This window comes from Lissotriton helveticus, chromosome 11, assembly GCF_964261635.1.
Source record: "Lissotriton helveticus chromosome 11, aLisHel1.1, whole genome shotgun sequence".
Lineage (NCBI taxonomy): Eukaryota > Metazoa > Chordata > Amphibia > Caudata > Salamandridae > Lissotriton > Lissotriton helveticus.
This window is the reverse complement of record NC_136072.1, coordinates 1028887476-1028913381: the sequence shown is the minus strand read 5'-3', so window position 1 is coordinate 1028913381 and position 25906 is coordinate 1028887476. Positions and strand designations below refer to the sequence as shown.

The 25906-nt window shown below is 48.0% G+C and overlaps 1 protein-coding gene across 1 annotated transcript in view; it reads right to left on the bottom strand.

Moving 5' to 3' along the window:
* Positions 1–25906, bottom strand: part of NAA25 (N-alpha-acetyltransferase 25, NatB auxiliary subunit) — a 988861-nt gene that overhangs the window by 314324 nt on the left and 648631 nt on the right. The window contains exon 17 of the mRNA XM_078667429.1: positions 6916–7041. Within this exon, the coding sequence (XP_078523555.1) occupies positions 6916–7041 (126 nt within the window). The remainder of the gene's footprint in view (positions 1–6915; positions 7042–25906) is intronic.

Genomic DNA, 25906 nt, shown 5'->3' with positions numbered 1-25906 from the left:
ACGCTATTAAAATTCCTTGTGAACTAACTAACCTTTTTTAATCACCACCACCTTTCCACGACTACACATTCACCTGCCCTCTCACACGCATGCACCATATGGCTGGAACAAAAGATCTCCGCTAAAGAGCCCCTTTGCGGGTGCCCGTCAGACATTGCAGCGCCAGTCTGACGAGGAGCAGGACCCATATGATGAAGCATGACACCTAGCTCGCTGGGTGTGTAAGGGATCTAGTTCCCAAGAGGGAAATTCCCCTTTTCTCCTTCCCTCTTGGATCCCTCCCTTTGGGGTACCTACCTCTTCTCCAGGTTGCCCAACTTACCTCTCGAAGTGGTGGTCGCACCTGAAGAATCATCGTCCGAGTCTGCAGCCTTTGTTCCCTTTTTACCTTTCCCATTGAATAGCATTGAGCGCCCGAGGTTTCAAAGGCACCCTGCACCCAGCCGCCCGAGTGCCCCTGGCAGCGCAACCTGTGCCCTATCCTACTTCCCCATGGGCCCTGAGCAAGTGACCAGGAGCCCCGCACCCACAGCCGCGTGGCCTGCTAGCCAGCAGCCACCAACCGGAGGCCCCCTGCCCCTCATTGGATAACATTGGGCCCAACTACCTCTGCACCCGGCCGCCCCTGTGCCGCTGAGGGTGAACCAACTGTACCTACCTGACCCTGGGGGACCCCTGAGTCTATGCCCAGAACCCTAACTTCCCCAGCCGAGTACTCACCTGCAACCGGTAACTCACTTACCTGCCATTGGATAACATTGACTGGTTTGACTCGAAAAATCTTCTAAGTGTCTACTTTTAAAAACTTAAAATATTCACATAAAATCAACCGAATTCCGAACTACTCACCTGTGATCAGGAGAGAAGCCAGTACTGCATCTTGTCGCCCAGTACTGAACCGCAAAAGTAATCCTAGTCGGGTTTACAAATAACTTGAATTTTCTCCATAGGAACCCATTGTGTGCTTTTCTGTGAAATTTCTTCTGTCTACTTTTGAAAACTTGTAATATTCTTTAAAAATCATACCAAATACTGAAACGCAATTAATTACCTGTTTTAAGTTGAGACCCCAGTGCTGGACCCAGGAGCCCAGTACAGGATTACAAAAGTAACAAGATCGTACTTTAACTGCAATAATTGTATAGGAGCACACAGGTATACAAGTAAAAACTGAGTACGGGTTAATCAAACGAAACAGAAGATGCGTTCTCCTCAGAAATAAATAGTGGGGCTTTTGCAATTCTTGTTCTTTATTCCCATCACATTCCACTCCCTTAGCCAACACGTTTCGCCGTGGTTCGATTAACCTGCGGCTTAGTCAGGGCTTACGGTTTTCTTCTGTTTATGATACCTTAGGAGTCTTTGCCTCCAATCTATATTATCCCGATATTCTGTTTTCCAGCGCTTCAAATTATTTATTGAAGTTCCTTCCTGCTGACTAATAGATTTCCAAAATATTTTGATCTTCAATATGAAGTTTAGATATGCCCAGTTGTTCTCTCTCGGTTCACGTATAATAAATTATAGCAGTTTTCAAAGTATCTCCTTAGAGTGTCAATACACTGCCACTCAATTGTCTGTATATCCTGAATAACGACAAAGCAATCCTTCAGTTGAACCGCCCCTGCACACGGAGAACTCGTCTTCTGTTTCGTTTGATTAATCCGTACTCAGTTTTTACTTGTATCTGTGTGCTCCTATACAATTATTGTTCTAGATTCTCAAATTCCTTTTTGAGACTAGGGAAGTGGGTGTTCTCTTCCCAAAATTTGGATGCACCAGTAGATTTAGTTTGAACAGAATAAATAGTGTTTATTAATGTATGAGCGCGTACTTACCCTATACACCCACAAGTTCTGTACGTACGTAACTGCAACCTGAATTTTCTCCCATTGGATAACATAAAAACTTTTCAATGAAAAACTGGCAAAGTGTGAACTTTTAAAATAGCTTTATATTCCTTAAAAATCACTGCAATAACAAAAACGTTTCTACTAAACTGTTTTCAGCTTAGATCCCAGGATTGAATCTAGGATCCAGTCCTGGAACTACCAGAGTAATCTACAAAGTAATCAGCTGTTTTTATTTAAAAAAAAAAAAAACATTGAGCTCAATGCTAAATTGTGTGTAGAATTCTGTTGCCTACTGCAACCTTTTTACCTATTGTGTTTACAACATTTATTGCCTTTCTGCAAAGTACTCATCTGAGACATCTCATATTGAGAGCAGTATATTTTGGTATCTGTTGGTTCTAAAAATAAAACTATATCTTTGATATAAAAACAACTGGCCTGGAGTTCAGTCTTTGAGTGTGTGAAACCCTTTGCTGACAGTGTGTACAACAAATGCTTTACACTGTCCTCTGGTACTGCCTTACTGCTCGACCAAGCTACCACTTTAGAGTGTAAGGTCACACCTGGCTTTAACCTCTGTTATACCTCTGGGGTAGGTGGACTCTATACACACTGTACCTTTTTCTGGTCCAGTATATATAGAGCCACTTTCTCACAGGTACTGACTGCGGGAAGGCCATAAGTGGGTCTTTAGTGTGCAAAAAAAGGGTTGCTTCATGGAACGTGTAGTGTGTCGAAAGCAAACTTATCTTGCTACTTAAAAGGCTCCCCCTTAGCTGCAGTGATTCATCCTTTTTTTTAAATTATTTTAGAATGGAAGCTATTTAGGTCTGAACGATCAAAGCTGTTGAGGAATGGCACCAGGCATCGTATATCTAGTCATAGTAAACAGGGTTATTTGCTCTAAGCAAGTATTGTTTCCCCCGGCTGCACAGTTAGGGAGGAACCATTGTGGCCTTCATTGAATGTTTCCAGTTTACGGTTTGATAAGCTGAGCAGACAAAGCCATGTTTAAAAAAATGTGTCCTTAACTTCAGTCCAAGAGACTTGATCTCCAGGTTGCAAGGTCTTCTGCAGAGATACAGGCCCTGGTCCATACAAACTTCCTGATCCATTTCAGAGAAATGGTTCATCCTATCTTTAACATGTCTGTTAAAAGTGGGATCGTACACTTATTTAAGCAACTCGGATCAGGTCTCTTAAATGCCTTTCAGACCATCTTTCGAGTAATTCCAGCCTTCATACACTCCCTACTTGGAAGCATTTCTGGAGGGCTTCCTTTGTTCCTGCTTTCAGTAGCGGGCATCCTGATTTTAATACTCTTGCCTTGCAATGGACGTCGCAATCCCTCAAGAAATGGAGAGAACACAGCTGGCACGACGTGGTCGTGAGCGGATGGTGTTCTACCAGACAACACCATGGCTGTGAGAGGTGAGTGAGCATTGGATCCTGTCTTTAAGACAGGTCTGGCTAGACTGTGTCCTGCCTGTGTTCCGTTGTCTTTTATGCAGATTTGGCTGCATGTTGGACCTGTGTCTGACACTTCCATCTGTTGCGCCGCCCGGCATAGAAGTGCTACAGACGACTTTGCAGGCCCACACGTGCAGTTGTCCACAGCGTTTTCCCATGTTGATGACGGCATTTCTAGAGCTTCCAAGGGATCCTTCCACTCCTGTTGGAAAGAATATCGGCTCTGCTCCAGAAGTACAGGCATAGGTATTAGGCGTACAGGCATCTAACTCCCCCCAGCAGCTGCCGTGGGAACCAGAGATTACCATCTTTGCTCATTGGATATGATACTGGAAATTCTTGAGGGGCTGCCACCTGCGGATACGATGTTTAGTGATGTTGAGTCTTCAGTGCAGGATTCATAAACAATTTGGCCTTTCCTGCGCTGGGAACTATTTGGCAACTTTTTAAACATTTACCAACTTGAAGGAAAAGTGTGACTATTATTTTGTCTCTCTTCTAGGCTCTATCAGGGCTTCGTGGCTTTCAAGGTTCTCAGTGCAATACTAACAATACATATGAGCATAGAGGACCTTTAGAACGCTTCTTTAGGGAAAAATGTCTTTTGTGGACATTATTTCAGGCTTTTTAAAAATGCTTTTTAGTATGTTTTATTATAAGTGATATTTATGTTTTTAATAATGTTGGCTTTATCATTACCTAGCTGACCTTCTTGACCTTTTGAAGATGAGTGAGTGTCATGTCTTTTAGGATAGTCCCATCAATGTATACCACATCTTTATATACACTGTTCCAGCCACACGACAAAAACGGTTCTAAACAAGTGACCTTTTACCTGGTAGCTTGCTCCGGTCTCCTCGACACCAGGCTCTAAGTGTTACATCATAATCCCTGAACCTGACGTACATAAACATGTCACCAGGCACTGCAAATTTATTCTGTATAAGGGTCACCACTTTTTTCATCCTTGGCCAACAGCCAGCTGTGCATGATCACACTTGTTTAGAAAAGCAACGGTGATTGTTTTCAAAACATTTATGATCGTTTTCAAAACATTTAGGATTGTTTTCAAAAACATCCATGGTTGTTTCAAAAACATTGATTCTAGAAAAACTCTGGAGTGACCACTAGTATAAAAGGCCCCAACTCCCTCCAACAAATTAGTGGAGAATTCCTTCCAAGCTAAGATGGGGGGGTCCTGCATGCCGAATCTCCGACACGCAGCATTCTGACATCCCTTGTGGGTTGTCATCCTTGACGCAGAGACAGGGTCCTTCATTCCAAACCATCAGGTGAGGGGGCTGGTTTATCCCTAGGGGTTTCTAGTCTACAGATACACATAGCTATACGCATATACACCTACACATTCAGGTTAGGCTGGGTACATTTAGCCAAATTACTATGGCGCGCACTTTAGAAATATGCAAGTGCTAATGTTTTTATCTGAACTTCTTATGTTGTTCTTATTAACACTATGGTAGAAATGTATCTACTATTTACTATATTGGTACTAGCAATCTCTTTTGAATGCTGGTCTCCTGATTGTCGCAGCATAGTTTTACACCAGATTGTAGCTGGATTAATAAATACTTATTGAAACGTCCTATTTGCCAGCCTGTGTATTTTTTGAGAGAAAGCAAGCACAAGTGTCTGAGCGAAAAGTACTGGATTGTTTTCCACAATCCCCGAGGAATCAGGGTTGTCATGTTCAGTGGTTGCCAAAGACTACCTACACCACTGTAGAACACAGGAGGGTGGTAGTGGCACTGCAGAGCTAGCTGGTCTAATGGCTGACATTCTGAGGGGGTGTCCGGAAGTGGTCGGGACACCAAGCCCTCGGTTTTGGTCATCCATAACGTGCAGGTCCTGGGGGAATCCTAGAAACTACACAACACTCTAATTTCCTGTTGGTAATATCTATTAGAATTAGGAAGTTTTCTACCAATGAACTGTATTTCTAAAGAGCAAAAGTAACTTGGAATGAGACAGTTCCCTCAGCCAAGTAACCAACCTGACCGGAAGATCATTTTCATAAAACTTACACCATGTCGAGCGATAGAATTTGAATTTGAATTTAAAAGTATTTGTTAAGCGCACGTATACCAGGCGGTTTCTTGGCGCTGAGGGATGCAAAGCCTGGGAGGCAGAGGTGCGGGGTTAAGGCGAGAAAGCTTGCAGGAAAAGAAAAGTTTTGAGCGCCTTGCGGAACTCAGGATACGAGGGTGTAGATCTGATAGTGGGAGGGAGTTCCAGAAAATGGGGCCAAGAACAGAGAATTTCATGCCCCCCAATTTATTCTTCCTGAACCGCGGTACAAAAAGGAGAGACTGGGTAGAAGAGCGCAGTTCTCTAACGGGACTGTCGTTTTTAATTTCCGATAGAGAGCAAAATGTCTAGTTGTGTGGACAAATGTAGAAGTACTATTGACTAGTGGTGAGTGACTGGAAAGCACAGTATGACTGGCGCTTGGTGAGTAGACCATGTTTAAGGTCTGTACAGATGGAAGACTTGAGTGCGCAACATGTGCATTATCAGTTTTTCAGGAGCATGCAAGTCTACGACAGATTATGAAAATCCCTGGAGGGAATGGAAAGCTCAGCCTCAGCAGAAGAAAGCAATGACACTGGAAGAAAGATCAGCTCTCATTACAGGCTCATATATAAATCAAGGAACATTTTTCTAATGCCAACATACTTTCTTTCCCAGCTCAATATAAAGCTAGAGCTGGAATATAGATAATGCATGTGGCTAATGTCCGAAGAATGTGATTTTATTATCATATGTGGTGATCAAAATATACTGCAGGATTCTTAGATGCATGAAGACATCAGCATTTATTATTGCCTAATTATTATTTCCCTGACATATCCAGATCGTGTGTTGATCCATATACAGTATATGTGGATCGTTTGATATACATTATTATACACAAAAGCCAACATGTATTTTTTTTCTAGAATGCCACCTTGGGGCCTTCAGACCGTGTGGTTTATCATACCAGGTAAAACCTTCTCTTGAATTACATAACTAAAATTCATAGCGACTTGTTACCAATATATTACTCAAAGGTTACCTGTAATGTGCTACCAAAACATTCAATGTATTTTACTGAAAGATGATTAAGAGCGATACTGTTTTAAATGTAAGTTTCATTGAGAAAATCAAAACTCGAATTTTTTACATGGCAAATATAGATACCCTAATGTATCTATCGATATATTCCACAGGTTCTAATAGGCTGGATCAATCAAGGGATTTCAAAGTTGTTCTGGAAATGGGCAATACATCTAATGATAGTGATGAGGGAAATTCTAACCCAAGCCCTACTTTCTTTTTGGGGTCTTTTGACAAATAAGTTAATTAAATGCCCCATTTTCCCCCTGCTGCATTCCACTCTTTATAATAAATGCACTAAAAATGTTAAACGGAAAATTGATTTTGTGATATTGCAGCTGTGTAGGCTTTATTTTTTTTAAACAAATAAAAAATGCTCTTAAAAAATGTAACAAAATATTCTAGTCTCTGGATGTATGAAATAATTCTCCTTTTAGTCCAATGACTTAACTCAGTTTCTTATAACAGACTTGCGTACCGGTCTTTGGGATCCCAATTAAAGAGAACAGTCAGGTCCCTGTTGTCCCGCAGGTCTGTCCATGGAATGTCATCCTCCTCTGGACTCAAACCCATGGACTTAATACTTTCTTCTAAACTGACAGATCTGTTGACCAAAGATAGAAAAGCAGAGAAATTAGCATACTGCCTTTGCATAAAAGCAAACGGAGCAACACATGACCTGAATGCTTAGGATCAAGTTTGTCTATACCCAGTGTAAATCTGGATTTCAGCTAGGTTGTTCTCCACATCACACACTAACATTTTCTGCTAGGCCTTTTTAAGCCCACACTGAGGAGCAATTTGAACAAGAGCATCCATACACTCCTCTCTCAAAGCATTAAAACATTGCAATACATTAGCTTTTACAAAGTTTCATTCTTTACAGATGTTTTTCTTTGTTCTTATGATATCCATATGAAATGAGGCAACAGACATTTAAAATAAAACAAGACAGGATTCTAGTTCAAATTTACTACATGGCTGCAAGTGCAGATCGAATTAAGAGATGGCTTTGATGCTAAACAATCAGAGAACTATCAGAAATAATTTTTTTATTAACAGAAAAAAAAAAGCTAGTGCACTAATCCATGTGCAATTCTCAATACAAAAAAGTAAACATTTTCCTCTGATAATATAGTGTGTCTTCATGTTGCAAGATCTTTTCCCATTATCCTTAAGAGTGCATTTGACAAAAACAGTAAACCATGCAATGGAAACAGAATGTTGCTTAGAGATTGGCAAGTGTTAAAAAAATAGTTTCTGTCTAGGTAACTATCTGGGAAATTACACTCATTGTGTACTAATGTGTTATAAAAGCTGGTAATGTCTCTATGCTGTGAGGGTTCCTTAGTGAGACAAAAACAAGAAAAGCAGAGCTGCAAGAAAGAAGAAACAAACCGCAACACTCAAAATATCACGGTCTGTGTGAAAAAGAAACTAGGTAGAAAGTTAAAACCATAATTAAACAAGGTATTAACTTATCACATTTGTTCACAAGACCAGTCTTTAGTGAAATGATTAGAACTCTTGAAAATGGAGAGATCTACAAGTATCCCCAAGGAAAGCTCTTCTTAAGGGACTTGTATGAGATCCTCGCTCTTTTGTCATTCCAAAGGAACTTCAACGTGATTTTATCTATTTCCTGGAAAGAGGAGGAGTGTTTCAAGGGTGGCATGGATGACAGAAAATTCGCAATTGGAGTGATTATCATTTTGAGCATTTGAAGCCAACCCACAAGATTAATTTTGGTGGCCATGCAGTCAGAAGATCTCTAACTTTGGCAATTGTCTGGAATGCCTTATAAAGTAGTGTGGCCGTTTTTGCATAACTAAATCCCCAGGTATTTAAGACGTTAGGACTGCCAATTAAGACCCGAGTCACCTAAGTGTGATGGGAGGCATAGTGGGCTTAAAGGAAATAACTCAGTTTTTTCCTTATTTAAGGTATATTCAGAGAACTCCAAGAGCTTTTGGATAATATTGATAATACTTGGCATAGCATTTTCAATGTCCTCTGAGAAGATAAGGAGGTCTTCCAGAATATGCTGCTGTTTTATATACATCAATGCCAAACTGGAGAGACATTAGATATCAAGGGCAGTGTTAAGTAGTTTCACTAAGGGGTCAATAGTAGGTAAAAAGAGCTAGGTAAAAAGAGCTAGGTAAAGTGAGAGGACACCCCTGTCTTGTACCTTGGTGTACATCAAAATAAGTAGAGGTGGTGCCCTTAATCCTGAAACAATAATTAAAACCTCTCTCTAACCATTAATTAATACACAAGTAATACATCCCGACGGAGGCAAAGACCCCCCTATTCTACGGCCCATAAAATGACATAAGTTACAGCCAAGAAGTGTTCAGGACTTCCATAATGTCGGGCGTCAAGGCTTTTTGCGTTGTACATTCCACATCATCCCTTGCAAATCCCCATGATTTTAGATTCACCAGTACTCACGTCTGTGGAATATTAAGAACTTCTCATATCTTTTCCAGAAGTTATTTGTTCGGTTGCTCCGTCGCTATTATATAGCGCTATAACCTTGGGACTGCTGTGTCCATACCAACAGATTTCACGCTTTGACTGATGCTTATACGACACCTTGACCACATCGGCGGTTAAGCATCCTTATCGTTGCATTTATATTATTATGTATATACACATGAATGTAATATGATACAGAGCCCCTCTCACCACGCTATATAAATTGCACATGATCCCTGCCCTGCCCTCCCCACATTTAGAACCTCGGGGACCCTCTTTGGCTTTTTGGGTGCCCTTAATCCTGACATTTGCTTTGGGATTTGTGTAAAGCACCAAAACTATATTAATAAATGAGTTTCCAAGTTTATGGGATTCAAGCACAGTGTGAAGAAAAGGTCAGGATACTTTATTGAAAGCCTTTTTGCCACTGAGTGTGATCACCGCTGTCGGGAGAAGAAGAAAGCTGGGCCTTTTCCATTATACCATTATATGGCAGAATGTACAAATATTGTCTCTTGAAATTTGACAAAACCCATTTGGGAGTTATGAATATGTTTGGGTATGCAGTTTTGTAGCTTCCATATTTAGAAGAGAAACGGGATGAAAATTCTTGGGGTCAGAGTAATCTTTTCCCTCTTTGGGAATGACCACAATTGTGGCTTTGGGAGCCGTGCGAGAGACGCTGCCATGTAGTGCAAAGTTATCAAGGTGTCTTTTTGTTCTGCTTGATGACAGAGGATGTAAAGGTTTTATAAAAACAATGGCGAATACGTTGGGCCATGGTGCCTACCGTGAAAGAATAGACGTTACTGCCTTAATCTCCCCCATATCTAATAGCTGGTTCAAGCATGCTCTATTAACTATGGAGACTGAGGCAATAGGGAGGGAACTGAGGAAATCTAAGCACTTTCCTTTATTGCAATGCAATTCGGGGTTTAGAGCTTCCTATAAAATTCTTTAAAAACCTTGAGAATCTCTTTGTTTTAAAATTTGAGAACTGTCCTGGGCCTTAATAGGAGTAATTTGGTTGTGGAAGTTGTAAAATTTGAGTGGTGGCAAGCATTTTGCCGGCTCAGTTTAGGAGGAAGAGTGGTCTAGATTTTTGGGAATGTATACAGAGGTAGATCCTTTTTTCTGACTGGCGTCAAAGGTGTAGTTTAACTGTTTGATGAATAAGTTACTTACTTTTGGTAATGCCTTATCTGGTAGAGACAGGCTCTAGCTGCAGATTGCTTACCTTTGAATATATAGATTCCGATCTTGAATCGTACTGTAAAAAGACAGGCACTTAGTGGGAGAGGTGTGGCGCCGCGGCCAGGGCGACTGACGCTGGAATCTGGGGACCACGGTTCGATCCCCGGCTCCGGCGGCAGGTTAGCCCAGCACCATGTGACTCTGGGCAATAGCTCGCTTAATCTTCCCGACGGCCCCCCAGCGCCTAGAGACCCTTACGGGTGATTGTGCGCTTTACAAATGTGGACTTTTTTACTCCGCGAGATAAGTTAATCAAGGAGAAATTTTATTCCACGCGGTGGACTTTTGACGCGTTTCGGCAGCACACAACCACCTTGCTCACAACCATATATATAACATTGACATGCACCATATATCCAGTATAATAAAACATACCCAAGAAGGGTACATAGAATGTGCACAACAGAAGACGGTGTCCGGAATGTGAAAGTGGTGGCCCGGCAACAGCCACATGTTACCGCATAAGAGAATAGAGGACGTGGAAGATATCACACACCCCAGAAAAAGAAAGTAATCGGTCATAAACACCACCGACTGAATGGCGACAATAAGGCAGTGGAGAGAAGACCAAAAGAAAACAAAGCAGATAAGAAAAAGGTGCGAATAGAGCACCGAAGACCGAAATCTGGGACTGTAAAAGACCAAGATGAGCAAGGTCGACATAGGGGAGCCTGTTCAGACAACCAGCCTCCATCTTCGAAAAATAAATATACCAGACAGAAAAAAGGCGGGTGGGGAGGCTGGTTGAAGCTGCAGAGAAAGACAGAACAAGTGTGGGAAGAAAAATACCACAAGCGGAGATCCAAAACCAACTGATCAGTGCAAGAACTTGAGTAACAGACTGATTGGCAGTGCACATGGTGAAGAGGCCACAAAAGAAATGTGTGTTCATAGGAAAGGAGGACCATAAAAAGGGTCAGAAGGCATAACTAAAACACAAGAAACCCATAGTATACCAAGACTATGGAGGCAAAAGACCTCACCTCTTCCAGAGGAAGAGAAGGGAGAACGGGTGAGAACATTCCACAGCGAGCACTATTTTCCTATTCAGAAGTAAAAGAGATAACAAACCTCCTAGGAGTTTGATCTTTATCATCGCCAGCGAGAAGGGAAAGAAAAGTCCCTGGAAAAATATGAAAGTACCAAACATCTCTAAGAACCAACCCAGAGTGGGTGGCCAAGAACATACGCTCGAGAGAACAACCAGTTAAAAACTAAGAGTTGGGATTGGTATAGGAAGGGTCATGGAAATGTTTCCAACATGGCACAAAAAAGTTGTCAAAAAGCGAAAAGCAACAACAGCTTTGCGCAGGGGAGAAGCAGTGACACAGATGAAAAAGAGTCCGCAGAGTAGACCACCCATGCCAAGAAGCAGACATGGTACATCCACTAAATTTGAGAGTAGAAGAAACAAAAAGAAACCTTTGTACCCATGCATAACAGGAACTAGCACAAAGACACTAACCCAGAAGAAAAAGAAAGAATATTGCGTAGGGTAGGGGCTGACAATGTGCCCTAAGTCAAGAAGTATGCCTGCTCTCGTTGCGTCTGCTAGGAAGGAAGGGCACCAAATAAGATGCAAGGGAAAGAGCAATTAGAAACCCCATGCACCATCCTACCAAACACGCTAATGTGACATCCCCTATAAGGGATACCAAAGTGCCAGAAACATCTGGAAGGATTCTGACAATGTACCCTGGAGGGCAGGGAGCAAGGCAACTGTGCACCCGCACAAGAGAAGCAGAATACCGCCATTGAATCTGGGCAGACAAAACAAAAGAACACTTTTCATCAACAGGCGTGGAAGCCAATAGGGCCATAAAGAACAAGTTACTTACCTTTGGTAACTATATATCTGTAAGAAACATAGGTTAGTTACAGATTCCTTACCTTAAACTTAACCCCAGGCGTTAGACTGGATTCGGAAAGTTTTGTCAGCAGTACCCCTACCCATCGAAAGGTGGCCTTGGTCGGCTCCGCGTTCGTCGTTGGCGTATTGGTCACCAAGATGGTGTCGCGGTAGCTACATAAACGCTGCCCTCGCGTGCTGACGTCAGTTCTGTGCACTACTTTCCACGCTGGAAGCGCAGAGCCATGAAAGAAACTGACCACTGGTGCACAAAACTAGGGCCCATAACCCTAGAAGTCAGTTCGCAGAACGGGGACGATGAGTGGGGCGGTAAGGAATCTATAACCTATGTTTCTTACAAATGTATCGCTACCGAGGGTAAGTAACTTGTTCATCTGAAAGACAGTTATAGATTCTGTACCTTAAAATGGATACACCAGCAATACAAACGCCAGAGGTGGCTCTGCGAACTAAGTTCACACCAGAAAGTCCTGGGAAACAGAATGGCCAAAGAAGCAGTCTCTCCGGAGTTGACTGTCCAGGCAATATTGTTTGGTGAATGTGCGCAGAGATACCCACATAGCTGCCTGACAGATGTCATTAAGGGGGACTCCCCGTCCCAAAGAACTGGTAGCTGCAGTCACCCTGGTGGAATGGGCGCACAGTCCCACTGGAGGCCACTTCCTTGCCAAAGAATAGCAAGCTTTGATGCACAAAATGACCCACCTGAAGATTTTGCACGGCCCGACCTTTCTTGGCGCCCACGTAGCCAACAAAGAGTTGGTCATTCCCCCGGAATGGTTTGTTGCGATCCAAATAGAAGGCAAGCGCACGTTTTGGATCCAGACAGTGGAGCCTCTTTTGAAGGATGCGGAGGTGGAAAGAAGGTGGATGAAATGACAGTTTGGCCAATGTGGAAAGAACTAACCACCAGTCAGAAGCCTGAGAGGACAGTAACGTAGCGGCTCAACGGGAGCGCACATAAGGTATGTAAGAACCATTTTCAAGTCCCACTGGGGCATTAAGAAAGGAACAGTAGGAAAAAGATGAGTAATGCCCTTAAGGAAAGGATTTACAACAGGGGACTTGAAAAAAGAAGGCTGATCAGGAAGCCTAAGGAAGGCTAAAATGGGTGAGAGGTAGCCCTTTAGAATGCCCAGAACAGAGCCCTGCTGGGCCAAGAAAAGGAGGAACAAGAGAACTCAGTAGGAGGGGCTGTGCACCATGCCACAATTTCACAATTTTTTTTTTATGTGCAGGCGTACACCGTCTTAGTGGAGGGACGCCTGGCTGCCAAGATAACATCACAGACTTAGTGAGGCAGGTCTAACGAAAACAACTGCAGTCGCTCAATCTCCACGCAAGGAGGTGGAGGCTGGACAGGTTCGAGGGGAGGACAGTCCACTGCTGCTGTGATAGAAGATCCTCCAGAAGAGTAGTCTGATCGGAGGATCGGTGGCCATGTTTAGCAGCTTGTGATACCAGACTCTTTGTGCCCAATCCGGAGCCACAAGGATGACTTTGGCCCAGTCGTGCTTGATCTTCAGCCCTCTGGGCAAAGGTGGTATAGGCGGAAAGGCGTATAGAAGACCGCAACTCTACTCACGACGAAAAGCATCGCCTAGAGAGTGCTGCCTTGGAAATTCCAACTCGCAGAATTGCTAACATTGACCTTGCACCACCTCCAAGTGAAGACACCATTTGTGATCCATTATGCACCTGCGGCTGAGTTCGTCCGCACTGGCGTTCAGGGAACCTGCCAGGTGCTGAACCACCAGGGATATACCCTGATATTCCAGCCATGTCCAGAGGCGGAGAGCCTCTTGACATATGGTCCAAGACCCCACCCGCCTTGTTTGTTGCAGTATCACATGGCAGTGGTGTTGTGCATGAACACCTGCACTACTCTTCCACGGACAGAGGGAAGGAATGCTTTGAGTGCAAGATGAATCTCCCGAAGCTCCAGAAGGTTGATGGGGAGCCCAGACTCCCCTGGAGACAGAGGCCTCTGATCTCCGCCTCCCCCATGTGGTCGCCCCTTACCCAAAGTGATGCATCGGTCACCACTGTAAACTCTGGTTGGGGAAGGAAGAGGGATCTGCGTCAACCCAACCCTGGTTAGTTAGCCACCACTGCAATTGGTGTGCAGTGCCCTATGAGATCTGGACACAATCGGACAGGTTCCCCTGATGTTGTGCCCACTGTAATTTCAGGTCCCACTGCAGAGCCTACATATGCCATCTGGCATGGTCCAACAGCAGATTGCAGGAAGCCATAAGGCCCAGTAGCCTGAGGGTCATCCGGACCGAAACCCAGGATAGAGGATGAAAGATCAGAATCATAGCCCGAATATCCCGGACTCGCTGTTTGTGAGGATAGACCCAAATCTCCGTGTCTAGAACCGCTCCGATGAAGAGGAGCTTCTGAGAGGGGGTCAGGTGCGACTTCAGCATTTTGATTGAGAATGCCAGCGAATGCAGGAGGTTGGCCGTAGTCTGGAGGTGGAAGACGACAGCCTGGGGCATGCTCTCCTTCAACAGCCAGTCATCGAGATAGGGGAAGACTGGAACCCCTGATCTGCGCAGATGAGCTGCGACCACAGCCATCACATTTGTGAACACCCGAGGGGCGCTGGTAAGGTCAAAGGGGAAACACGGTAAACTGAAAATGCTCGTGGCCTACCGTGAACTGCAGGTAACGCCAGTAGGCCGGTAGGACGGGGATGTGAAAATAAGCGTTCTGCAAGTCCAATGCTACCATCCAGTCTCCAGGTTCGAGGGCAGACAGGACCTGAGTGAGCGTCAACATCATGAACGTCTCCTTCCGGAGGAAGTGGTTGACGTTCCTGAGATCCTAGATAGGACGCAGGCCTTTGTCCTTCTTGGGCACCAGAAAGTAGTGGGAATAGCAACCACAACCTACTTCTGGGACAGGAACGCGCTCAATGGCTCCCTTGGCCAAGAGTGCCGAAACATCCTGTTTGAGAAGGGCCAGATGATCCTCCAACATGCGATGGTACTGAGGTGGCATGAATGGAGGGGTAGTCTCAAAGGGGAGGGAGTAGCCCCTTCGGACTGTCTGCAAAACCCACCAGTCCGACGTGATAGTGCGCCAGTGGGGGAGGTGATGGTGAATCCTGCTGCCCACCGGCTTTTGGTGGCCCTGAAAGGTTGGACTAGGAGGGTTTGGAGGCTGCTGCAGAGGAGGCTGTGGTGGACTGTGGTGGACTGGCCCGCCTGCCCGCTGGTCCCCAGAACCACAGCAGTGGTTCCCATGTCCCCAGCCGCTCAAGGACTGAACAGATTGAGCTGGTCTGTGGATCGGGGCAGGACGTGGTGGGGCACCCCTTCCGTAGCCACGAAAGGGGTGAAAGGCAGACTGCACAGGGCGGGTGGTGGTGGGGCCCAAGGACCTGGCTGTAGCCAGAGAGTCCTTAAAGCACTCCTGCGAATTGTCTGCCTTGTCGCCAAATAGGCGACGGCCATCAAAGGCCATGTCCATAAGGGTGTATTGGACATCTCCCGAAAAACACAAGTTACTTACCTTCGGTAATGATATATCTGTAAGAAACAGTAGTTAGTTTTAGATTCCTTACCTTAGAATATCCCCAGGCGTCAGTCTGGATCCGGAAACTTTTGCGTAGCAGTACCCCTGCACGTCGCTAGGTGTCGTCTGCGGCTCCGCGTCTGTAGTCGTTGGAGCCGGGATGACGGCGCCAGGATGATGTCGCCGGAGTACTTAGATGCTGCCCTCGCGGATTTCCGCGACAGAAACGCAGAGCCATGATTAAAAACCTACACTGGTGCCATGAAACTAGGGCCCTCAAAGGGATGTACCTTAACCCTAGATATCGGTTCGCAGAATGGGGAGGATGGGTGGGGCGGTAAGGAATGTAATACTAACTGCTGTTTCTTACAGATATATCGTTACCGAAGGTAAGTAACTTGTGCATCTGAAAGGAACAGGTTAGTATTAGATTCCTTACCATAGAATAGATACCCCAGCAATACCAACCCATGTGGTGGGTCTGTGAACCAATAATCACACCAGAGTCCTGGAGAACGGAAGGGCCGAAAAAGCCATCTCTCCGGACTTGGAAATGGGTGTTGAACCAAAGGCAGTTTCATTAGAACCAACTTTAATACAGGTCCCCTGTTTATCATTCACAGCTCACGGTCCTGAAGAGAATTCCAGAACCCAGGAATTCGAAACGCGTAGACCTTTACACATCACGTTTTATACGTGGAAGCCACAAGATATTCTGAATGTATGCACTTTAAAAAAATAGGAAGTCAAACTATAAATGAGAATCTATGGCTTCATGAAACAAAGTGTATATAAATTGTAAAAACTGTATGTTCTTTTAGACTGACAATTGGTTGAGTGTGTGTCGAGTATGATGGATCACGCCCCCCAGTATGAATGATGTATGAAAGGAATGTCTCATAATTAATGTTCATGTTTTGTGTCGTTTTGTGCTTCAACAAAGTTTTTGTAAAGAAAAATACGTTTGTTTGAAAAATAGGAAAAAGAAAAATATTTGTAAATAAAATGCAAATCTTGAATGGATTAATTCTATGATAAAGGTCTCGGTTGCATTCTGTTTAAAATCGGATGCAGTTTACAAAAGAGCACATTGAAGTAATTTGGCAGTATTGGCATTTTGTGTGATATTCATAGTTAAGGCAGGGTTTGGCCTTACTGCATGGGAACCCATACCCAGTGGTGATTACTGATCTCTCCGGACTTGGCAGTCCAGGCAGTAGTGTCTTGCGAACGTGTGCAGTGAGGCCCACATAGCTGCCTGACAGATGTCCTGCAAGGGGACTACCCGACCCAGGGCAGTAGTAGCCGCCGTGGCCCGAGTGGAATGGGCACGCAGCCCCCAAGGAGGCTCCTTTTTAACCAGTGAATAACAAGCCTTGAGGCACAAAATGACCCACCGAGAAATGGTCCGTTTGTGCACCGCCCATCCCTTCTTACCGCCCACGTAACCAACAAAGATTTGGTCATCCACCCGGAACTGGCTTGTGCGATCCAGATAGTATGAGAGCGCACGTTTTGGGTCCAGACGGTGGAGCCTCTCTTCCTCTTTCGAGGGATGCGGAGGCGGAAAGAAGGTGGGTAAGGTAGGGTAGCTAAGCCCTGAGCCAGAGTCAGCATCTTGAACTTCTCCTTCCGGAGGAAGCTGTTGACGTTCCGCAGGTCCAAGATAGGACATAGGCCGCCTTTGCCCTTCTTGGGAACCCGAAAGCAGTGGGTGTAACAACTACACCCTACTCCTGGCCCAGGAACGCGCTCAATGGCCCCCATGGCCAAGAGGGCTGTAACTTCCTCTTGCAGAAGCTGCAAGTGATCCCCCGACACGCGGTGGTATTGCAGTGGCCTGGCTGGAGGGGTCGCCTCAAGGGGAGGGAGTATCCCCTTAAGACGATTTGCAGCACCCACCTGTCCGATGTGATGTCGCGCCAGTGGTGGAGGTGATGGCAAACCCTGCCCCCCACTGGCATGAAATTGGCCTGAAAGTTCGGACTAGGAGGGCTTTGAGGCGTATACTGCGGGGGTGGATGTGTACTGGCCTCGCCGCTGTCCCCTGGCACCGCCACGGCGGTTACCACGTCCGCCACCGCGCTGGATGTTAGTCTGCAGCCCGTGGCTGGCAGGACGTACGGGGGTGCCCCTTCCTTGGCCACGAAAGGAGCGAAAGGCAGCAGTTTGCTGACGCGGGCCGACAGGCCCAAGGACTTGGCCGTAGCCCTGGAGTCCTTAAAGCGCTCAAGCGCACTGTCTGCCTTGTCGCCAATGAGGCGAAGGCCATCAAACGGCATGATCATAAGGGTGTTCTGGACATCGGCTGAAAAATTGGCAGATCTCAGCCAGGCGTGGCAGCAAACCGCCACTGTCGTTGCAATCGCCCGGCCTAGCAAGTCTGTGGTATCCAGCAAATGGAAAACCGTGCCGCATCTCGCCCCTCAGCAAGGTTTTGGGCGAATTTAACCAGGGCCTCCTCTGGGCATTGCGGCAGCACATCCGCGACTGTGTCCCACAGAGAGTGGGTATAACGGCCCAAAAGGCAAGCGGTGTTGACCGACCGCAACCCCAAACTAAGTGAGGAGAACATCTTACTGTTCATACCTTTTGGATTCCCGATCAGGGGGAGCTGTCGGGAATGCGGTCTGGGAATTGGAGGCCTGAATAACCAGGCTCTCGGGGGTAGTGTGGGTGGACAGGAAACAAGGGTCGCCCGGGGCAGGTGTCTGGCCACTTTCCTATCTACAGGGGGACCTGTAGCGGGCCTGGACCAAGTGCCCAACAGAATGTCAGTTAAGGCCTCATTGAATGGCAGTAGAGGCTCCGAAGAGCTTGCCTGTGGTTTGAGGACCTTAGTGAGGAGGTGAGTCCTCACGGCCGCGACGGGGAGCTTACGAGACGAGGCCTTGGCTGCCCTAGTCAGCACCACACTGTAGGCAGCCCCCTCCTTCGTAGCCACGGTAGGAGGGGACACAAATCCAGTGTCGGGCGAAGTGTCCAAACCACTGGCCTCCCCTAGTTCACCTGCCCAGTCCTGAAAAGACTGGCACTCCCATGCCAGAGGGTCCTCAGACCCCTCCCAATCCGCCTCGTCCTCCATCTCCAGGTACTCAGGTTTAAATAATGGGGCCAGATCATAGAAGTAAGGCACTTCTCTCAGTGTCGAATGCGGCGTCGATAGACGCCGTTCCAGCACGGATCGAGGGGAGGATCAGGGACGACGTCGTCCAGAGACGGTGTCGTGGGCGACACCCTAGGAGTCGACGCCGGCAGAGGAGTCGTTAGGTCGACAAGCGGCGACCCGGATCCAGTGGGGACCTGGGGTGTCAGGACCGAAGTCGTCAATGGCGCCGAAGCACCCGACGGCACCGGGGCCGGAGCACCCGGCCCGCTTGGGCTCCCAGACGGGACCGTGGGGCCCGAAGGCGCCACGGAACCAGAAGGAGGAGTGAGCGACCTCATGGCCGTGAGGAAGGCATCGATCTCCTCCAGCGTCGCGTTCTGCCCAGGGACCAGCAGGTATGGAGCAGGCCGCGACGCCTGCAGCTCCGCGTGGGAGGTGTCACCGGAACCCCCAGCCGCATCGGGGGAGTCAGAAGAGCGGTGTCCCTTCTTCGACTTCTTGTGCCTCTTACCTGAGGACTTGGAGCACGACAAGTGGTGGCGACACGCCGAACTGTGATGACTCCGGCCCCGCAACCAGTCCCTCGACCTCCTACTGGACTGTGAACTCGAGCGGCGTGGGGCCGACTGCCGGAGCTCGAGGTGCTTACGGGACCACTACCGCCTAGCTTTCGACGTCAAGGCCCGGCAGTCTGGGCACGACTTGTCATCGTGGTCGGCCCCTAAGCAATACAGGCACCAGCGATGGGGGTCAGTAACCGACATCAGTCGGTTGCAGTCGGCACAGGGTTTGAGCCCGGGCATCCCTACCAGCACCGATGGGAGTCGTTCATCTCGAAAAACAGATCAAAAAGGATCGAAAAAGTTTAGTCAAAAAATGACTAAAGGGTACCACTTTTTTCCAGATCTGCGCTTGCTGGCGCGAAAAAAAGAAGAACTGACGTCAGCGCGCGAGGGCGGCGTCTAAGTACTCCGGCGACGTCATCCCGGCCCCAACGACGGACGTGGAGCCGCAGACGACGCCTAGCGACGCGCAAGAGTACTGCAACGCAAACGTTTCCGGATCCAGACTGACACCTGGGGATATTCTAAGGTAAGAAATCTAATACTAACCTGTTTCTTTCAGATAAGGCGTAGCGTTGAAGGGCTACTGATGTGGAAATCGTCCTGCCTAGTGAGTCGGCGGTATCCAGCCCACAGCGGATGGTAAACTTTGCAGCGTCTCTCCCTTCCGCAACTGCGCAAGAGAGTATGGCCCGGCCTCCTCCAGGCACTGAGGCAGCAACCGTATCCCACACGGAGTGGGAGTAACTGCCCAACAGACATTCGGTGTTTACCAACCGCAGTCTGAAGCTGAAGGAAGAAAACCTCTCCCAAGATGATCCAGCTTTTTGGATTCCCTATCAGATGGAGCGCTAGGGAATGCGCCCTTGGAGGAGGAGGCTTGAACCACCAAGTTCTCAGGGGAGGGGAATAGGAAGAGGAAAGATGGGGTGCCTGGAGCCAGGCGGTGGTGTCGGCCAAACCTCCTATCCACAGGAGCCACTGTGTTGGGGCTGGACCAGGTGCCCGAAAGAGTGTCAGCGAGGGCTTTATTAAACAGAAGCAGGAGCTCAGAAGAACTCACTGCCAGTTGAAGCACCTCTGTCAGGAGGTTAGTCCTGACTGTCACCGTAGGTTGCTCGAGGTGAAGAGCCTCATCCGCCCTACGCAACACCACGGCAAAAGACGCTCCCTCCTCCGTAGCCACGTTAGGAGGAGACAACATGCGAACGTCCGGTGAGGTATACAGACCAATGGCTTCCCCAGGTTCCTCTCTCCAGTCCGGTTCTTATCCAAACTGGTCACCTAGAGGGTCTCCAAACCCCTCCCAGAACTCACACTCTTCTGGCTGCCAATCTGGTCTTAACAGAGAAAGGGTTGAACAAGGGACAAAATTACCCGTCGGCGCCAGATCCGGCTACATCGAAGTGGAGGCCGGGGTCGATGTCGGCTGGGGACACAGCAGCCGCTGGTTGCAGATGTGGTGAAAATGTTAATAGGCGCCGGTGGAGGTGTCACAAGGTCGACCGGCGCCGATCCGGATCCAGGCCTGGATTCAAGGGGGACCTGCAGAGCTGGGGCAGCAGCCGCTGGCATCGAAGACCCAGGGTCCCCAGCTGACTCAGCGGGGCCCGAAGGCGCAGCAGAGAAGGGCTGCCCAAAAATGGCATGCAACGCTTTGTAAAATTGACGAAGCTGGGCAGGGGACGCTCCGGGTCCCGGTAAGGGGGGAAGCCAGAGTCGACCCTTCAGGCTCCGCACGTGGAGCAAAGGAAGGGGCACCACCCTCATCCCTCGTCACTTCAGCAGACGGACGGGGAGAAGCCAAAGAGCGACGATGCTTCTTCGACTTCTTGTGCTTCGACTTACCTGACCCTGAGTGCGAAGACTCGACGAAGAATGAGGATTGTGGCTCCGCGACTGGTCCCTCGACCTCCTACGCGACCGGGACCTTGAACGGCGCAGAGCCAACTGCCGGGCCTTGAGAAGCTTTCGGGACCGCTCCTGCAAAGACTTCGGATTCATGGTCCGGCAGTCAAAGCACGACTTGGGGTCGTGGTCGAGCTCCAGGCACAACAGGCACACGAAGTGCGGATCTGTCACCGACATCAGTCAGCTACAAGAACCGCAAGCCTTGAAGCTGGGCATCCCTCGTGCACCAGGAGTCGAAGACTCAGCAAAAACGGTGTCAACAAAAGTCGAGAAAAAGTCAGTCAAAAAGTGACTGGAGGTACCTCTCTTTCCGGATCTGTGCTGGCTGGCGCGGAAAAAGAAAACTGACTTCTGCGCCCGAGGGCGGCGTCGATGTAGCTACCACAACGTCATCCAGACGACCACGACGCCAACGACGAACACGGAGAAGACAGACGCCACTGTTCGACACGCAGGGGTACTGCTGATGAAAAATTTTACGGATCCAGTCTGGCGCCTGCAGTTAATTCTAAGGTAAGGAATCTAGAATGATTTCTTTCAGATACAAAATGTGCCCCAATAACTGGGACCATAACTAGCCAGTAATAGGTCAAGTATTAAATTTTTTTTTTAAACAGCAGGAGCCGTGCCAATCATAGGTGAAGTGTGAAATAAAACCCATGGCCCAACTCCAAAACAGGTCACATGTAAAAGAAATAAGCAGGTGGCTATACCCTGTACACGATCAGTACAGGAGTAAAAGGGGAACGGACAATGTAACAAGCAGGGCTTAAGACTTCACTCCACCCAGACTATCACGAAAACGGTGTAAAGTGGAGTCAGATTGAAAGCCAAACAGATGTTGGCCATCAAAAGGCATGCCAAGGTGGATTAAATGGCCTCTGAAAAACCACTGGTGTGTAACCAGGCATGCCGGCGAAGAGCTACCGAATGGCCCATGGCTCGCCCGGTAGAACCTGTGGTATCCACACCACAGCAAATCAGAAATGTCGCCTGACAGGCATGCTGGATTAGCTAAGTAGGAGTGTCCCGAGTGTCATCAGGGGAGACGGGGAGACCAAATCCCATAAAAAATGAGAAAAACATGCCAGAACACTAGTGGTATTAAGGGCCCGCAAAAGCAGAACTGGTGGAAGAAAAGTTATATCGACCTACAGAATCTAGACTTTTAGATTCCAAGTCTGGAGGGACGTCAGGCAGGGCACCGATGGAGGAGGCTGTAGCAACTTGAACCACAAAGCTGTGCAGAGTAGGCTTTCGCAAGTAGCAGACCAGGTCTCCAGGGGCAGGACAGTGCCTAAGAGCTATAGACCAGTCCACTGAAGCCTTTGAACCGGTTTAGTCCATGAGCCAAACAGAATACAAAAAGGACTTCACTGAAGGAGAGCACAGGCTCAGCCCCAATCTGGCCCTGACGAAGCACCCCAAGTAGGGGATTAATGGAAGCTTCTACAGAAGGAAGCTGCAGCCCCAGCCCCAGGACCACAGCAACTCTGCAACAGCTCAGCAAAAGCAGAGCTAGCCTCAGTAGAGAGATTAGAAGGAGAAAAGGCGGGGGGGGGGGTCGAAAAGTCATGGCCACTAGCCTCACCAAGATCAGACATTCAATGATACTCCAGAGGAGGCTTAGTAATGTCACTCATGTCATCACCAACATCGTCAAAATACTAGTCTCAGGAGAAAATAGCAGGGAGCTCCTCTGAAAGCAGCGGAAGGTAGCCTGAAAATATCTGTTCTACTGACGCTACTCCCGAAGTCCACTGGCGTTGAAGAGGAGACACCTCGTCGTCAGGGAGGAGAGACATAGTAGCAAGAACTGCGCCGCACAAGTTACTTCCCTTCGGTAATGATATATCTATAAGAGACATTAGTTAGTGATAGATTCCTTACCTTAGAATTACCCCCAAGGGTCAGACTGGATCCGGAAACTTTGTCAGCAGTACCTCTGCGCGTTGTAAGGTGGAGTTGTGCAGCTCTGCATCCGTCATAGGTGTCGTGATCGCCGGGATGATGTCGCTGAAGCTATGTAGATGCCGCCTTCGTGCACGGACGTCTGTCCTCTACACTACTTTCCGCGCCAGGAACGCAGAGCCATGCAAGATACTGACCACTGGTGCATTTACACTAGTTGAAAGGGATTAACTTAACCCTAGAGATCAGATCGACAAACGGGGAGGATGGGTGGGGCGGTAAGCAATCGGTCACCAACTAATGTCTCTTACAGATACATCGTTACCGAAGGTAAGTAACCTATGCATCTGAAAGAGACATGTTAGTGATAGATCCCTTACCTTAGAATAGATACACCAGCAATACCAACCCCGGTGGTTGGTCTGCGAACAAAGATCACAACCAGAAAGTCATGGAGAGCAGAACGGCCAAAGAAGCTGTCTCTATGGACTTGGCTGTCAAGGCAATAATGCTTAGTAAAAGTGTGCAGCGAGGCCTACGTGGCTGCTGCCTGACAGATGTCTTGCAGGGGACACCACATCCCAATGCAGTAGTAGCTGCTGTCGCCCTGGTAGAATGGGCGCGCAGCCGCAACGGAGGTTCCTTTTTAGCCAGAGAATAACAGGCTTTTATACACAAGACGACCCAGCGGGAGATAGTCCTCTTGTGTACACCCCGGCCTTTCTCGGCACCTACGTAGCCAACAAAGAGCTGGTCATCCACCGGGAACTGTTGTGTGCGATTCAGGGAAAAGAGCGTGCACGTTTTGGGTCCAGACGGTGGAGCCTCTCTTCCTCTCTGGAAGGGTGCAGAGGCAGAAAGAAAGTGGGCAGGGTGATAGTTTGCCTGATGTGGAAGGCAGTAAAAACCTTTAGCAAGAAGGAAGGACGAGTGCGGAGCATAACTTTGTCCGGATGAACAGACACACAAGGAGGTTGACAGGAACGAGCCTGGAAGTCACTCACGCGCCTAGCGGAGGTGATTGCAACCAGGAAAGCAGTCTTTAAAGTCAGTAAACGAAGAGGACAGTTGTGACGCGGCTCAAAAGGAGCGCACATCAAATAAGAACCAGATTCAAGTCCCACTGCGGCATCACAAATGGAATAGGAAGTAAAAGGTGAGTAATGCCTTTGAGAAATCTATTTACAACTGGGGACTTGAAAGGAGAGGGCTGATCAGGGAGCCGAAGAAAGGCGGAGATGGCTGAGAGAGAGTACTTAAGTGTGCACAGAGCAGTACCCTGCTGGACCAAAGAAAGGAGGAACAAGAGAACTTCTGAAAGAAGGGCAGAAAGGGGATACACAGCCTTTGCTGTGCACCATGCCACAAATGTGTTCCACCTGCAGGCGTATACAAATTTAGTGGATGGACGCCTGGCTGCCAGAATGATATCACAGATTTCAGGAGGCAAGTCAAATGGAATCAACTTTTGCAGCTCAATCTCCATGCAAGGAGGTGGAGGCTGGACAGGTTCGGGTGGAGGACCATACCCTGCTGCAGTGACAGAAGATCCTCCCGAAGAGGTAATCGGATCAGGGGATCCACGCTCATACTGAGTAGCTCAGGATACCAAACTCTTCGAGCCCAGTCCAGAGCCACAAGAATGACGTGGGTCCAGTCGCGCCCTGATCTTCAGCACTCTGGGTAGAAGTGGTATAGGCGGAAAGGAGTACAATAGACCGCAACTCCACTTGCGACGAAAAGAGTCGCCGAGCGAGTGAAGCAGCTTTGGAAATTCCAACACGCAGAATTGCTGACATTGCACGTTCTCTTCAGTGGCGAATAGATCAAACCAAGGCTCTCCTCACTGGAGAGACCTTGCGCCATCTCAGAGCGAAGACACCATTCGTGATCCATCATGCACCTGCGGCTGTGTTCGTCCGCCCTGGCATTCAAAGAACCCGCAAAGTGTTGAACCCCCTGGAAAATGCCCTGGTGTTCCAGCCACGTCCAGAGGCGCAAAGCCTCCTGACAAAGGGTCCACGACCCTACCCCGCCTTGCTTGTTGCAATACCACATGGCAGTGGTGTTGAATGTGAACACCTACACTACTCTCCCCTTGACACTGGGGTGGAATGCCTTCAGTGCAAGTAGGATCGCCCGGTGCTCCAGAAGGTTGATATTGAGCCTGGATCTTCCGGAGACCAGAGGCCTCTGATATCCACCTCTCCCATGTGGCTGCATCCGTCACTACTGCGTGCTCCGGTTGGGGAAGGGAGAGGGATCTGCCGCTGACCCAATGCTGAATCGTGAGCCACCACTGCAGTGCCCTTCGAGATCTGGGCGTACTCGGACAGGTTCCCCTGATGCTGCGCCCACTGGAACTTCAGGTCCCACTGCAGAGCCCACATATGCCATCTGGAATGATTGATCAGCAGGATGCAGGAGGCCATGAGGCCCAGCAGCAGCATCCCGACCAAAACCCGGGATAAGGGCTGGAAGATCGGAATCATAGCCCGAATGTCCCGGACTCGCTGCTCGGGAAGATAGATCCGAAACTGTGCCGTGTCCAGAACCGCTCCAATGAAGAGGAGCTTCTGAGAGGGATGGGGGTCAGGTGTGACTTCTGCAGGTTGATGGAGAACCCCAGCAAATGCAAGAGGTCGGCCGTAGTCTGGAGGTGAGAGACGACTGCCTGGGGCGAGCCCTCCTCCAACAACCAGTCATTGAGATAGGGGAAGACTGAAACCCCCGATCTGCGCAGATGAGCTACGACCACCGCCATCACTTTCGTGAACACCCGAGGGGCGTTGGTAAGGCCAAAAGGGAGCACGGTGAACTGAAAGTGTTTGTGGCCTACCGTGAA